The 17,361-nt window shown below is 37.6% G+C and overlaps 1 protein-coding gene across 2 annotated transcripts; it reads right to left on the bottom strand.

The window, feature by feature from the left end:
* Positions 1-25: 25 nt before the first annotated feature.
* On the bottom strand, positions 26-6,410 carry fundc1 (FUN14 domain containing 1). Of its 2 annotated transcripts, XM_066706826.1 has the most exons (5): positions 6,341-6,410; positions 4,594-4,747; positions 3,950-4,025; positions 2,692-2,820; positions 26-640 (listed from the first exon to the last, which is right to left on the bottom strand). In XM_066706826.1, the coding sequence occupies exons 1-5, from the start codon at positions 6,357-6,359 to the stop codon at positions 563-565; spliced, it is 456 nt and encodes a 151-aa protein (XP_066562923.1). In that variant the 5' UTR covers positions 6,360-6,410; the 3' UTR covers positions 26-562. The 2 variants fall into 2 exon arrangements, with proteins under 2 accessions (XP_066562923.1, XP_066562922.1); XM_066706825.1 differs by lacking the exon at positions 6,341-6,410 and having other exon boundaries at positions 4,594-5,033.
* Between the last annotated feature and the right edge of the window lie 10,951 nt (positions 6,411-17,361).

The following is a 17,361-nucleotide window of genomic DNA, read 5'->3' as shown; positions in this document are numbered from 1 at the left end:
ACAAAATAGAAACAATGCGCAAACAAATCATTAAAAAAAAAAACATTTTATTTTTAATAATTATACCAGCACAGAAATAAATACAACAATATAACTTCACCTCTTCTATCATATATTGCATTGTTAAATCATGAAATAGAGGCACACAATAAATGACATAACAAAAAATAAAGATTCTGTACATTCCCGGGATAATTTAGACCTGTAAATGGACACCCCGAGAAGTAGTGTGTGACACAGTTAAAATTATAATTCCAGAATGACTCAATGTAATTTGTACATCTAGATCTCATCAATGACGGTGCAAAGAAAAGCGCAATGGAAGGTGAAACATAAAGCCCAGCCTATGTACAGTACCTAACAATATGTTTTACTTTATAGTGAGAGGCGGTTTGGTAGGCACGGCAAAAGGGGAGCATCTCAGCATGCCGTTATTTGTATGTTGTGCATCCCCTCTTCCTCCAATCTTAACCCGTTCCTTCAGAGAAGAACAAGAGGAAAATCCTCACAGTTAATATCCACTGCTCTTCTGGTCGGCATGACGGCAGGCCATCGATGTTGTCTACGATGCCAGGCCAAGCAAGAAACCGCCCACAAACCCGCTGGAAAGCACTATGTTCTTCTTGACGAATTCTGTCGACTGTGAAAGCAAATGGGGGTGGGGAGAAAAGAAAATGAATCTTGTCATAAGAGATAAAAGATTTAATTGTTGCTGGCTTGTTCTTTTAACATGGCGGGGAACAGGCATTACCAAGGCAGCAGGGTGTGAATTAGGACGATGTGTTTCTCATTTAATTTGAGGAAGGAGCTGACAGTGAAATATCATAACCTTACTGACTCTCCTGCTGTGACTTTATATTGAGATATTATCTTTATTTCAAGACCTGAGCAAATATGTACAAAGTAAAAAATATTAAAATAATAATAATCACTTAATTATTAAAATGTGTAGATTTCTCCCCTATTTTAATGAAAGTTATTCAGATAACACTATTCTGCTACAGATATCCTTTGAGAGCTTGTTTATGCTGTACAACATGGAACTCTGAGCCTCTTATTAATTTATTAAAGTTTGTAGGCAGCAATTATTATCCATCTTCAGCAGGAAGCCATCCATGATGATGACCATCCATGTACAAATGGGTAAGGGAAAAAAAGAACAATCGTAAGATTTTAATTGTTATTATTATTATTATTATTATTATTATTGCAATATTAAAGCAGCCTTGATCAATAGATTTGTATGCAACACAACATCATGCCTAAAATGGAGCAGACTCAAACACAGCAGTGTCTGTTAGCCTGGTCTCATATTCTACAGGGCTGGGGGCATATGCTGATGCAGAGGGCCAATGGAAGTATTTGGGGAAATTGTGTGTGGGGGGGCTGTTTTTTTATTTGTCTTTCCATAGAGGGCACTGTTGCCTGATTTTTCATCAATCTTTTCACTATGTAGGGAAGACCTGCTATATCCTGCATATTCTTTTTAAACATGAAATATTACAGAAAACAAATCTAATACATTACAGAAAATTAGCAACTATCAGCAAGTATTCATTTTGTGACTGAAAATGCCAAATTATAATCTCAATCATCTTGCTTTTCACACGTGCAACATTACTTAAGACATTTTTTGAGTTCTGGTGAGTTTCTGTGTAAGTGAGATATTAATCACTTACACAAATACTTTAATTAGTCTTCCTTACACTTGCTCAGTGTTTTGTTTTATTTTTGGTGTAATTTCCCAACAATACCTCAGGGCATATTCCATACATATGATTATCAGGCAAAAAGCTGTTTAGTAGGAAAGCCTTTTTGTCACCTTAATTAAATATTTTGTATTATTGTACAAATTATACAAGAATGGAAAAAAGTAATAATATATTGGTGTACAAATCATTTCTGTCCAATACCCACACAGACTTGTCACATAAAACTGCTTAGTTTTGTTCAGCAAATAATTTACAGAAGATGACAGCTAAAGGAAATATTTGTTAATTTAATTGAAAACACTGATTCCTAACATGATACTCTTCAATACTGATCACACCACCATTTTTTTAAATCTCCACCCAAAGCTGTAGGTTTCCACTGGCATTAGGATGACTATAATGTTACTGATCTTGGATCACAGTGTACTTTTTTTTTTCCCCTCTGACCTTGAGACTCTCCGGTCCCTTGTCTTGGCATCAGTGCTAAGCGTGGCTTTGATTTCTAGAACATTACCAAGGTTAACATTTACCACATCCAGTCAAAAGGATGCATTACAACCTCATACTCATACAGTTGTAGTCAAGAGTATCTTTACAGTTTTCTCTAGACTGAATCAGTGGTAAACACAAGCTATATAATTCATAAATAAGCATTGCTTAATTAACAATATTTATTCAACTAAATTAATAAGAAAATACTCTGTGTGTGGTTTTCCCTTTGTATACTTCCACCCTTGCCTATCTTTTCCCTCTTGAAGTGTTGTACTAGCACATAGTTTTTCTCTCCATAACCCCTTTATAACTCCAGCCTTGTCAACTGCCAGTTTTAATGCCTGTCACAGGTATAACAAGGACATTAATGCACACACATCAACACAAACTGTAAACCGCAGGTGTAGAAGTGTTGTGGGGGGCGTGGACAGTCCAACTATGTTTAATCATTTTAGTGTGTAAAAGGCAAACACCACCAATTCCTTACCTCTTCAATGAATGTGTTGATCTCAGGGGCTGCTTTGTTTGCCTTCTTCTTGAGGTGCTTTTTGGCTTTGTTAACATCTTTTTCAACTTTCTTCCAGTCAACTTGTACATACCCACTGTGGTTGGCAATCTGAAAGCAGGGTATATTGTATAAGTACTGAGTGTTAAGTATTATCCTTCTGACCTCTTTGGAAAATAGAGGAAGCTGGCAAAATGGCCAAACTAGTTGGTCAGTTACTTGATTCTTTTAATTTCCCCAAGTATGCGAGCTAACAAAATATACATTGTTAGTTTTTTATAGCCAATGAAATAGCAACTGAAGCAAAACAATGTTAGCTTCACTATCCTGAATGAAAATGAATAAACTCTGCCTGCACTTTGTGAGGACTGTCATTATCTGACTGAAGTACAAAAGCAATGATAAGAGGAACCAATTCAATTGCTGGCAAATAATACACATGCATCTCTTAACTGGTCTTTGATTTCTTTGGAGCATCACTGCAAGTATTACAAGAAAAGTGTTTTATTTTTAAAGTCAACATTATACAATGGTCTTTTGCACACTGTAAAGTAGGAACAGATTTTAAATGATTTATTTCCAGTTCCAGCATTTCAAAGACACTCGTCAGGTTAAACCAGAAAAAAGAAACAAAGCCTACAGTAATCTTAATAACTTTACTCAGACTGGAATCAAATAAAAATGTTTGACAAATTATAAGCTATTAGTTGATGGTGGGTTGTGTTTTTTTTTTGTAGCCTCTGCTAAAAAGAAATGGCGGCACAGATTTTGAATTTGCAATTAACAGATGGGTCAAAGGTTTGTTTTAATGTTTTGTTGGATGGGCATTGTTCCTGCATGTTTATCCAGACAGTATTCTTAGCAAGCTCAGCAAAAAAATACAGCCAAACTGAAATGCTCAGGCACAAACATACACTAGTGTGCAGATTCCTCCAGATCTTTTAATCTATTGAGCTTTGCAGAGAGAGAAACACACACACACGCACCTGCACACAAATATCCATCTTACAAAAAATGAATTGAAAGCAAAAATAAGTTCAACCTTATTGCTTAGTAAGGTAAAAGCCTGCAAAAGCAGCTTCTTCCAAAATAGAAAAGCCTACCCTATATTACTGTACAATTTCCCCATATCTGTGATTGCATCTATTGAGAGAAGCTAATGCCACACTTCCAAAGAGTCCTGTGCACTTCACCTCTCGCTTTAACATTTTGGTAAATGCTTTTGCAAGACATGGTGTACCTGTAGTAAAAGGAATCCGCCACCGATAGCTGTTGCTGCAATCTTCCCCACCCTCTGAAACAGGTACCCAGCACACCTGGCCAAAGAGAGCAACACAGTTCACTTTAATGAATAAATTAAGCTAAACAGAAAGAAACTGCTTTGCACTCGACTGTTCAGGCTAGGATACATTACCTGGAGTTTCATTAAGTCCTCCTGAAACCCTTTGCTTTCTAGATTCTAGATATGGATACCCTGTATCTCTTGTGCCACTAAACCACTATGATTTTGTTTCCAAGACTGAAAATACAAAATAGGTAACTGGGGGAAAATTAGGTCTTTAATTAGGTATTTTTGCAGCAGAAGCCAAAAAAAAAAAAAAAAAAAAAACTTTCCAATTTGATTTCAGGTTCACCAAACCCAGGCATCAGCTGGTGTGAAATTGCATGGCACCGCTTGGGGAGTCCCCTTCACAGTCACGTATGAATAGTCCTGATTCAGACCACAGGTGTGTGAACTCTAGGGTCTAATCTGGGCTTCATCTGCTAAGCCGCTCGGGAGCCCAGGACAGTTAATTTCCAACATGAAACCTGACTCTAAAACAGGCCTTTGGGAATATTTATCCCCAGTCTAGGCTCACCCAGTACCAATCATAGCTTTCTTACCAGCCAGTCACTCCTCCCATCATAATCTGAGTGGCGACCGAGTACTTCTCCGCAATAGGTCCAGAATTCTGCCCAAACACGCGGCTCCACCACTGATGACGCCGGGCATAATCTGTTAGGTCCACAACCTCATACGAGTCATCGTCACTCTCTTCTTTATTTGGAGTGAAAAAGTACACATATGAGTTTTGTTTCTTTGATGGCGGTTCCAATAAGGACAACATTTACATGGCAAGACCCTTCAGGCTGAACCTCTATGTCTTTGGACATCAAAAGATAATGTAAAGCATCCTAACAATTATCCAACTTGAAAACTAAAACTGAAAACTTCACTATAGATGTTTAGCAGAAAACAAGAAAAGTTAAAAAAACAAAAAAAACAACAACAACAAACAGTTCTGCTGTATAAAGAATGAATCAAATTCTCTTTTGGGTGTTTAAACAATAAATATAACCTACATAGAAATACAAAGACTAGGGTGACCAAAGAGATATCTTTTAAAGGCTACTTCTCTGTACTGATGAAAGTAGAACCCTTTCCAATCTAGAAACTGATTTCCACCACAGCAGGGTTTCAATTTCAAAGGGCGTTCTGCAGCATCTCTTAAGGTGAACGCTGAGATTGAAAGGAGGGAAAGTGGATGAAACCCATTTTAACTTCAGTCACCTTAAAGTTAAGATTCAAATTGAACTGGGTCACACATCTACAATGATGCCTTTCAGGTTGACTTGGAACTCAGTTTAATTAATAAACACAAAAGACAGCCTGGAATATCTTACATTTCTCCACATTATCTCCCCTGCCCACATGAATAAATAGATATATAAATCAGGTTTCATTATTGTAATTTACATAAACACCACCAACAGTAAAGTATTAATATATATACTTCCAAGAACCTGGAGTTCATTTTATGAATTCATTTATTCAATGCCTTTAAATGTGTTATTAATTTTTTTAATGTTAGACTTCCATTTGGGAGTGTTTAGTAGCCTATTTATTTAAGATGGATGTGATTAATCCTGTTGGGCCACATAATTAATTAAACTGCATTTAAAGTCCCAAAAACAAACAACATCATTTGAAATTTGAAGAGAAACATCCCAGTGTCATGCATCTGCTGAAAGATAATGTGTGCAGTAGTAACATCCTGTAAGATATATATATATATATATATATATATATATATATGCATTTGGATTATGCTGTATGTATGTTTGTGTGTGTATGTATACATAGATACCGTATGTGCGCAAGCAAAAGGACAGGAATCAATATCTTTACCAATACACCTCCATCTTTGCTAGTTTGTCTATACTGCAATAATGTAAATTACACAAATACAATGGACACGTTCAAACCCTATCGTAGTTTTTAATACATTCTTATGTCAGTCACATTGAAAGCATATACGTATGGACCATGATAAGTCATGTGTAAGTTAAATAATAAGATGCAGAAAATAGATATGTTGTCCAAACGTTGCTGACAACTAAATGATTTATGAGGCATCTATTTTTTTGATGTGATTGACATTCAAAACAAAAATACTTTTGGTACCCACAGCTGTACCAGTGACTGTCATTTCTTGACGTACCATTGGCTAAACTGGCACAACACTGTCTACATCATATAGAACTATATATTTTTAATCATGCCGACTATCCCAGGAGAATACCGGACCACTGCTTGTGGTTTGGTTTCTTTTCTAACCCCCCAAAAAACAAAAACATGTCCACAACCAACCTTCTCTGCGATCCGCCATTTTGCAGTTAAACTATTCAGGATGTTGATAGACGCAAGGTCTCGCTCGCCCCGCCCACTCAAGAACTGTCAATAGTTCTTAAAGAGACATGACATCATTAGCGCACAGCGCTTCAGTGCGTCACTGGCTAATTAACTTATAAAGCTGCGACAGAGTATAAAATAATAGCTACTTGAGTTGACCTGAGTAAGACCAAATTCATGTTTAACAGCTTTGTTAAATCTAACAAAATTGAAGTAGATTAACGGATACTTGAAAAAGTCAAAAGGTATGTTTAGCCTGGACAACCAATCAGCGCAGATGGAAAGCTTATGGGTGAAATCAAAAGAAGATTGGAAATGGGATGAATTATTTGGAAGAAACAGCACTCTGCTGAAAAGAAATCCACGTGTTTGCTTGAAGAGAAAAGTATTTGATAAAGGCATACTGCCAGCGTTCAGTTATGGCTCTGAAACCTGTTCATTAAATGCAAAAATGATATAGAATCTGACGACACAAATAAGCATGGGAAGATTAATGCTTGAATAACAAGAAGAGATAGAAAAATAAATGATTGAATCCAAGAACAAACAAAAAATATGACAGAGTGAAAATGATCAAAATGGCAATGGCTGGACACATTACAAGAACACATTACTATTACTACTACTACTACTACTACTACTATTTCTTTCTTAGCAGACGCCCTAATCTTATGTTTTGACTAACAAAACTTAAGATCATTATACAAGTGCAATACAGTCTAGAATTACAGATCAAAGCATAGTACAATTTACAAGTTCACAATTACGTAAGTGCATAAGAAAATATACAATTAATACAAGTCCTACATCCTAGATTTGTGAGCTAATAATTGCAGACAAGATGTGAAGTCATAGTTAATAGCTCAAAGGAAGGGGACATAGGGGTAAATAATATAAACAACATGAGTACTAGCAATGTAAAAGCAAGTTGTATGACGAAAAGTAGATATAAAGTGCAATTTAACAGGAAAGCTGACCCCACAGGGGAAAAACTGTAAAATTACAAGTAAAGTCTGAATAGGCGTGTCTTGAGTAATCGAAGGTGGTCAGGGACTCTGCTGTCCTGATTTCAGTGGGAAAGTTACAAAAACAGTTCACAGATGGACAAAATAAGTTATCAAATGGATCCCAAGAGATTAAATAAAATGAGAAGAAGACCACATAAGAGAAAATGAAATAATACATTTAAAAGTTGTGACATGGAAAAGGGAAACTTTAGATTGAAGCAAGTGGAAACATCTTGCCTCCACCCAGCAGTAGATCAATTTAGGCTGATGATGATGGTATAGGGTTGGGGTTAGGATTATGATTATTATTTGGGTTAGTGTCAGCAAGAAGCAGAATTTGCCTAAACTGTAAGATTATGGATAGGTAGGGTTTTCTAAAATCTTCTTCCTTTGTCTTGAAATCCAGAAAACTGCTACATGGAGACTGTGGGAAATCTCCAGAAAGGTTAAAATGGCAACAATAACCAATGATGTGCAAACTATGCTCAAATTGTATAGCTGAACTTTTCCTTAACCCTCCTGTCAGCCTCAAATTTACTAACATCTTTTATCCTTGGGGTCAATTTGACCCCAGCAATTTAAACCTCTAGAATATGATTTTTACCCAAGTTTATGTGTCAGGTACTTTATGTTTCTTTGTTGACTACCTTTAAATAAAATAGTAGCCCTTTAAATAAAACATAACCCCCCACCCACCCCCCTCTTATACATCCAGAATACCTATTGCGTGACTATGGAAAAATATACAAATCACCATAAAATCTCAATGATTGACCTAAAATTGGAAAGAAAGATCTTTTTGGTGTTTTAATGGCTTTATATTATTTCTAAGTACAGATTTTTGTTATTTATAACATTTGGAAAGAACAACAATTTCTGTTATCAAGAATAGTAGCATGTATTTATGTTCAGGGTCAATTTGATGCAAAGCTGGACTATGCGTCACATGCTGCCCATATTTTGATACCGTATTTGGCTGGTTTGCTTGGTATGTATTGTCTGAAGGGACAGCGGCCACGAAATGCAACCAGACCTTCATCCACAGTGACGTGGGGGCCTGGATTGTAAAGAAAGGGTAATTTCTGGACCCACTTGTCCCATACATCCCGTATTGCTGCGAGTTTGTCACGCTCTTTTCGGCCCTGCCTTGTTTGTCTGTCATCAAAGCGTATGACACAGGAGAAAACATGAAATGTCTTTAGAGACATGGTGGCTGGAAATATTGCCCTTCCAGTGTCAGCACTCCAAAGGCTTGCTGCTGCTTCTCCTTTTGACTTGTACAATGCTGCCAAAATGAGCAACCCAATGTAGGCATGCAAGTGGGTCACATCCAAGTCTTTCTAACTGTCCCCATACATGCACCTCCCCTCTAAGTTTGTCATCTCAAGTATATCCTTTTCGATTGATGGTGTTAAAAAGAGCTCAGATGCTGATTTTATGTCTTGGACATGGCTGACAGCGTATCTGGTGGGGCCTGGAACCATTCTGATAACATTAGCAGTACTAAGTCTACCCTGTCGTTCAAGTGAGAAAAGGGACCATAATAACTTTCAATTTTTGTAAGGTAATGTGTCTGCTGGTGGTTGAGAGACAACAGGAGGGTCAACACTAAGAGTCTCAATCTCATCAGAGGAGGATGCCTCATAATCATGGTCCTCCTCAACACTATCCTCTGTCTCAGACACATTCTCCTTTATGTCACTTTCACTGTCAAAGAGTTGTGAAAAAACCTCATTGACAGAAAACCTTTGCTTAGAGGTCATTTTCAATTGAGAGAGCGCATAAAGAGAGAGCCCACAGAGCACCAAGAGAAATGGTTTGGAAGGCTGCTGTGCAAGCTTTTATGTTTGCTCCTCCCCTATGTTTGGTGAACTATCAATGTCCTCGTGGGAATTATGTTTTTCCCCCCCATGTCATGTGAAATATCAGTGGTTCTCGCAATACTACAGGTATGGTAATGTTAGATTAGGGCCCTAATGCACAGGGAAGTTTTTTGAAGATTATAAAATTGCATGTTATAGTCACCTCAATTTCATCTAAAACAAAACAAATGTGTGTAAAATGTTGATATTTCTTATATGTTTTATACAGCTAAAACAGCCTGAGGTCAAACTGACCCCAAAGAACACTGATGCTACAAAATGTGTACAGGACATTGAAAACATATCATCATGTTAATTTTATGTTTACCCAGTTGTCTCCATTAAATTAGGAAAAGTCATTAAATAAGCAAAGAAAATGATGTCAATCATGTATTTAAAGACGTTAAACATTGAATGGGGTCAAATTGACCCCAAAGATAATAGGAGGGTTAAACAAGTACAAATTCAAATGCAATTATGTCATTAGGAAGATGTTGTCCATGTTATTTATTGAACAGCTGTTACACACCACACAGGGCCAAAATTGTGATCAGAGTTGCTGCTGTAGATAATCAAACTATGCATGTTGCAGTTTTTTTTTTTTTTTTTTTTTATGACAGTTTTCAAAACCCTTCGAAGTCATCTATTTTTTGTTACAACTGAACTCTGAATTACCAAGGCTAGGGGATGCTTTAAATGAGGCACTTTGTCCTTTACTATTATTCATTTTTATTGCCATTCCTTTCACAATGTTCCTTGCTTTAGCTGTATATGTGATTTAATGATCAATTATTATATTTAGCACAACACAACGTAACACAATTGATTGTCTGTTGACAACTTGATTTATAAAGTGTTGCTCCCCAACAGATAACTTTAAATAGGGTTAATAATGGGCAGGGATCACGTTATACATAGAATTATAACATTATCTGTACTGTACAGACTCAGTTCCATTAGAGGAATTAAAAGAGTCTGGCATGCAGCCACCTATGAAAGTGAAGAGACAACAGTACGTTGTGTGAGAGTATGTTAAAGAAGCTGTACTACATGAACAGGATCTTTTGAAGATGCCAGCTAGCAATTTCAATTGTACAACAGGACTGAGTCCCAGACACATATCTACTTTACTTCAATATCTTGGATAACTTTGAATGTGAAGTATGTGCAAGGAAGATCCTGTTGGCGTGAACAGACAGTTAGAACTATTTTTATGGTGTGTGTGGTGTGTAGAAGTACTTATGAGCTACATATGAGTTGACGCAAAATACACTTGACTCTGTCAATGGACTAAGATGAATTGTATTTTGTGAAGGATCTGCTGTAGATACAGACAGATACTTTGAACTAATCCAGGAGTGTCCTTCCTACATTTATGTTATAAGATTAGGTGTAATTAGCACAAATTGTTTTAAATCACTTTGAATTATATATCACATTGGTAGAATATATGCTATCCTCACATGGTTTTGAGCACTTACTTGAAAAACATTTAAAAATTAAACAGTCGTAGCATTCAGCAGTTTCAGCACCAACGCACAGAAGCAAATCAGAAAAAAACAGTCTAAATATCTGACTTATTTCTCTGCTAAATTGTAATTGACAGTGTTATGCAGGTCACCTCAGGTCACACTAAGTACAGCAGTGGGCTGTTGAGAATTCTACATCTCACACAGAAGCAAAACATGCATGTATAGTCTCTGCCATACGTTTCACTTTGTAAACTGATCATTAAACCACAGCCTTTCAAAATAAATCTCTAAACAGTAAACCTTTTTATGGTGATGATGATGGGAGACTACACACCTATTCAGGGACAATGGGTGGGTAATGGAGGTCAAAATCTACATTTACTGGGGTGGGAGAACATTCCTGGAGATGTGATTTTGATTGATTAGGTGGTCAGATCTGTAATCTCCTGGTCTAATAGGCAATCTGACATAGGAATTTCTGCAAAGCAGGAGCATAGTGTCATAAATAAAGGTGAGGACCCTTAGTGACCCTTTGAAATTAGGCAAGAAACAGTGGACAAGACTTGCAGGTCAACGTAGTACTGCATTATAATCTATACGGGTCAAAGGGCAGAGCTCACAAAACTCCATTCTCCTAATTATGATCAGGTCAATCTGGTTCAGAACGAGATTTAATTAATCTAAACATAATTTTGTTTTCAAAAGGAAAGTCTGTGGTCTAGGCCATGAAATGGAATTTTGGTAATCAAGGACATGAGAAAAATAAATATAAACTACACAAACCTATTTTTCCAATAACCCTGAACTGTTTTTGTTTGAAATATACAGATATGGAAGTCTTTGTGTAGAACATGAAAATGTCCACCACTAACAGATCAATATGCATTTGTTGAGTGGAACATCTATTATAGGATACAGAAAACACAGAATATAAGATAAACATGGACAATTGTGGATAACCTGCTCTGTTATCTGAATCACAGGTGCTAATTCCATATCACACAGAAGAGTTTCACTCTCAAAGACATTACACAGCACAGCTCCTCCATAACTGAGGAGTGCCAGGTAAGCCATTACTATGTAGTCTACAAATGTAGCAGTAATTAGTTCTTTATAGTAGCCAAACATCAAAACAAAACATAGAATCGCCATGGCCACAAAGGCAACGAGTTTCCTGTGTATATTTCCATATATATATATATATATATATATATATACTCATTGATGCACATGGGGAGAGAAGGCTGGCCTGTGTGGTCTGACTCAACAGACGAGATACTGTAGCTCAAAGTGAATGCTGGTTCTGATAGAAAGGTGTCAGAACACACAGTGCATCGCAGTTTGTTGCGTATGGGGCTGCGTAGCCGCAGACCAGTCAGGGTGCCCATGCTGACCCCTGTCCACTGCCGAAAGTGCCTACAATGGGCACGTGAGCATCAGAACTGGACCACGGAGCAATGGAAGAAGGTGGCCTGGTCTGATGAATCACAAGTTCAAGTTGTTGACTTGGCCTCCAAATTCCCCAGATCTCAATCCAATCGAGCATCTGTAGGATGTGCTGGAAAAACAAGTCCGATCCATGGAGGACCCACCTCACAACTTACAGGACTTAAAGGATCTGCTGTTAACGTCTTGGTGCCAGATACCACAGCACACCTTCAGAGGTCTAGTGGAGTCCATGCCTCGATGGGTCAGGGCTGTTTTGGCGGCAAAAGGGGGAGCTACACAATATTAGGTAGGTGGTCATAATGTTATGGCTGATCTGTGTATATATATATATATATATATATATATATATATATATATATATATATATATATATAATCTTTTTATTCTCATCATCATCAGCACCAGCCTTTATTGAACCCCTGTTGGATGAGGGCCTGCCAAAGATGTTTCCGCTTGTTTTGATGTAAGCGTCTCTTTTCCAGGTCATACCTGAAAATTGTCTTCTTTCATCTTCACATCTTTTATGTGGTCTTCTTCTAGGTATTTTTCCATCTCTTGGGATCCATTCCATAGAGTCTTTGTCCATCTTTGATCTGTTCTTCATGTAATGTGTCCGATCCATTGCCATTTTCAAGTTTTCACTCTTTCAACGATATCACATATTTTTATTTGTTATTGGATCTTTTTATATGTTTTTCTATCCCTTCTTTTAATTCAGGGATACAAATTCCCATGCGTCTTTGTGTTGTTTTCAGTTTCTGTATCATTGTTGGCTTTAGGGAGCCATAAGTGAGCATTGGTAGTAAGCATTAATCAAATACCTTTCACTTCAAGCAAATGGGTAGATTTCCTTTCAATATCTTCCCATTTCGTCCAAATGCACTCTTCTTGTGATCTCTTCCATAAGATCTCCATCTGTGCTGATTTATTGTCCAGGGTAAACACAACTTTTGACTTCTTCGAGTACCTTTTAATCTACTTCAATTTTCTTAGTTTAAACAAAGTTGTTTGGTCTTACAGAAGTTCATTTTGAGACCAGTTTTCCTTGCATCTGAGAGTTCTTGAATATGAAGCTTTAGGTCTTAAGTGTTTTATATATACTGTGTATACTTACATATATATATATTATGTAACATTCCCAACTACAAAACACAATGCAGAATAATGTAATGTAGAAATAACTGATACTAAATTACCTTAAAATAGGAGAATTCAGCTGCTAATAAAGATCATTAAGACCTTGTACAATATCCTCAGTATATTGGCATTGTCTGTGTCTGGCTTATGATGCTTAAATCTTTGATCTGCAGGATTCTCTGACTGTGAAGTGCAGTCTCAGTTCAGTTCTCACCCCCTGCCTAAAAAAGACCTAAAGTTGCTGCTACACCATGACTCCAGCAGTCTTTACAACTTCACAATTCAATTAAAAAGGCATCAGCTTGTGCAGTCTAATTAAAAGAACAAACAACTGTTATGTTTACTTGCTTTACAGACTTGCCTTATATCCTGTTTCATTGTAAATCAATCCTATTTAATAGCTTGCTTTCCCACAAATTAAGTGCATGTGTGTGCTACCTCATGGAAGATAATAAGTTCTTTTGCTGTGGCATGTATTTAATTTTGAAAAACAAATTCAGAGCTTTATGCCTGGCAGGGTTTGTGAGTATGTGTCTGTTTGTGCTCTATGCAGCTACATGTTTTAGAGTCTTACAGTTTTTTCCTCTCTAATTGCAGCCCAGAAAAGAGATGGTGCTCATATTCCATGTCATTCCCTCTCATGCTTTACAGCGCCGGCTGCAGTTACGGGTGACAGAAAGCCACTCATCTCCCGCACCGTGACACCTCTGACAGATTTACAGTTTGGCAGAGCTCTACCAATATAGGAAGTGGAACCCCTATCAATGAACAAAGTGACCCCTGCCTTGTGTGATTAAGACAATGAAACTCCGGCTGTAACGTACATCTTCCAAGCAGAACAATGTGGTGTGGTGACCTTCTTAGACAATAACAGTAGAATCCAGAAAGGAATTATTTGAAATAGTTGATAACAAGTTAAGATGCATTTCTTATTTGTGTACATGTTTATTTTTAGATATACTGTACAGAGTATGGTACTAGCTCAGCTTAAATTGTCCGGCGACAAATTCTGGTTCTCTTCCACTGAAAGAGAACTATTTCTCATACAGTGGGTGTTATGTCTCGATTAAGCTATGTGGTTCATTCCAGGAAGCTTAACAACACTGATACATGTTATCTGTCAATCCCCCCATAATTAAATAACTTTATCGAAGTGATCGGTTTACCTCAAAACACTTATGTACACATTGAGCTATTTCCCTTTCTAAAAAAAAAAACAATCTTAGTGACATAAGACTTTCTGTTTCAAGATGATTCTGAGTTACAGCTCAGCAGAGCTGCAAATATGTATATTTATCTCCAAGAAGACCTTGTCATGTCCTCAAGAAGGTCTTTTGCCAAGATTAGCACGTACTGGGCAGCGTTCAGCACCACGAGAGGCTCAAAAACAAGCCTGATGTTAGAATATTGTACCCGTATAGTAAATGATCAAAACCCTACCACTCTCCTTCACTGTGAGTATGATACCTTTCTGTTCAGTCTGCTTAACTTTTCTTAGCCCTCTCTCTCTATAGTTTTTCAGAATCCTAACCCTATTTCTCATTCACAAATAAAGGCACTGGCCTTTTGAAGAACCCTTATTTCCTGAATCTTTTATTTTAAAATTATAGAATTTCAGAAGATATGAATTAATAATAGAAAAGTTTGATTGCAATGCCTGGCTACCAGTTTGTGATTTTTCAGAACTTGTTCACCACAAACCAAAAACAAGAAGTTTGCCAACCCCTGTCACTGACATATAACTCTATAACCCTTCCATTGCGAATAGGTGACAGTGGGGTCAAATGCAATCAAGACAAAATGTCTGACATAATCTCCTCCTCATCACAACAGACCCAGGAGTGAAAGAAATATCACAGGCAAAGGGAGAGGTTGAACAATATAAAAAACTTTGATATAACAGCCTTTAATATATTTGTATGGGATTAATAGGTCAGTAATTTGTGATTATTAATCCTCTTCAGGCTGTTTAAATAGGCTCAAAAATGCTTTTGTCTGACCAAAGCCCCTTTGCCCCATTCTCAGTGGTCAACACTTTTCTTGCCTTTTGCCTATGCTGGTCCCTTGTTACAGTTGCTCTCAGACAACTTTTTGCCTTTATGTAAATCACTAACTGTTCAATCATACCAGGCAGGTCTGGATTCCTCCTGTCAGTTTTATAGCGATCTCTATGGATGTTGTTAGATTTCCAATTTCTTATAAAGAGTAGCATTAAATGCCTGACCATTGACCATTGCAAGATGTATTTGTGTATGATGTGCACTCTAATTTTAAAGCAGTCTTCACCTGTCTCTTTTGTTAGTCTTATATTCTTATATTTTCTCCCCTGTGGATGTTGTCTTTGATATTTATAAAGATTTTTAAACTCATATTAAGCAAATCAAAAAACCTACACAAAAAATAACCTTTGGCAGAATAGAGCATAAACCATGGGCATATCTATCTGTATTATAGGATGTGTGTGGCTTTGGGTAAAGGTGCCAGCCAAGTAAATCATTCACTAAATGTCACAATAAATCAAAATGTTTCCAGACCAACAGTAAAAAGAGTTGTTGTTTTATTAAGGGGGAGGGAGGTTAAATCGTTTTAGAATTCATTTCCTGATAAAGAAAAGAAGCTTATAGAGGCGATGGCAGGATATGAGACGAACATAATATGAAAAAACAAATCAGTCCCATATCTTACTTAGCAGTTGTAAAACCCAGTGTCACAACATCTTGCATTTCTTTCTTGGCCGAGAAAAAAGACTTATCATAAATTACTAATCATTCTTTATTACTCTAAAGTTAAACTATATCATGAAGGTTGCATTAAGATCCTCTCACACGTAAGCTGTGAATGTCTAAATTGTTCTTGTTGTAACCTCCACCAGTTTCAATCCACTTTTTAAAATCAATTTTCATGTCAGCAATGTATAGATACACAGAGGACCCCATTAGAAAAAAAGCAATACAATTAATTAAACTGCGAATTATGGAGATGCATGCACTATTCTTCTGGTTAAAAAGCAGCACAGTGATGGATACACCAAAACAAAAAAATCGGATTTACTTTAATATTACATGTCAATTGCAACTAATAAAGTTTGTCTACGTGGGGCATCACGTACTCCCTGTACATATAGAAACATCTTGGGGAGGCCTACGTCCAGCAGTGGATCGATATAGGCTGGAGGTGATGTGGAAAAGGAAAACTATATATCGAAGTAAGTGCGAACGTCTTGGGGAGGCCTTCATCCAGCAGCGGATCGATACAGGCTGATGATTATATACACACACTCACACAAACGCTATGTTTCAAGTCAGGGGGAAATAAAGCCACAGTAACGCATTTGAAAACTTTTATTCTGATCTCCAACCACTCAAGTTTGCCCTGGGTTTCATTACTGTATTGCAAACTGTAAATTGTAAAGCAGACATTGCAGATGGATCATTTGACCGGCTCGAATGTTCCCTGCAGCTGCATCACCCGGGAAAATGGGGCAGAGACGCCATATGATTGTGACGTTTTCATCAAATAGCCAAAACTGCGCACTCCAAACTGAATCGGAGTAAAGGAAATCGTTTAATACTTATTTATTTCATATCTGCAGCGCTTATTAACACGCCAACCGAAATGTCGCATATAGCCTTTCCACAGCCCTAGAACTGCTCTCAACTTCCCCAGCCGTTCCCCCCCCAAAAAATGGGGCACAGACATTGCAATTGGTAATTTATAAAGGCGCGCAATCTAACGTTACTGCTCCTCAAAGCCCGCCTTCCAATTGAAACCCTTCCAAACGGACAGCACGATTAACCAATGGGAGCGCCGAGAGGGCACTAACGTCGTCGTCATGGCGGGCAGCGGACCAATCGGAGCGAGCAGAGTCGAGTGTGTCTGTGTGTTTTTTTAGCTTCAACCCTGGATGTTAGTGTGACGCGCGCAGCTCCAGAGAAAGGAACCACAAGACAGCCGTAGACAAGACGCGTCACATGGGTGGAATCGCGGCCGCCCATTGGCTGCCGAGGGGGGAGAGGGCGTTCCGACGGCGGCGGCGTGGGTTCGCCTGTGTG

The sequence above is a fragment of the Amia ocellicauda genome, chromosome 6 (genome assembly GCF_036373705.1).
Source record: "Amia ocellicauda isolate fAmiCal2 chromosome 6, fAmiCal2.hap1, whole genome shotgun sequence".
Taxonomy (NCBI): domain Eukaryota; kingdom Metazoa; phylum Chordata; class Actinopteri; order Amiiformes; family Amiidae; genus Amia; species Amia ocellicauda.
The sequence above is the reverse complement of the archived record's forward strand: the minus strand, read 5'-3'. Positions and strand labels throughout refer to the sequence as shown.

What these genes read in the sequence shown, in the direction of transcription:
- fundc1 (XM_066706825.1), bottom strand. Translation starts at nt 4,817, where the DNA reads ATGTTGTCCTTATTGGAACCGCCATCAAAGAAACAAAACTCATATGTG. An exon ending in GCGGATTCCTTTTACTACAG is followed by an intron (nt 2,821 to 3,949) that starts GTACACCATGTC and finishes CCCTGCTTTCAG; the next exon opens with ATTGCCAACCACAGTGGGTA. An exon ending in TCAACACATTCATTGAAGAG is followed by an intron (nt 641 to 2,691) that starts GTAAGGAATTGG and finishes TTGCTTTCACAG; the next exon opens with TCGACAGAATTCGTCAAGAA.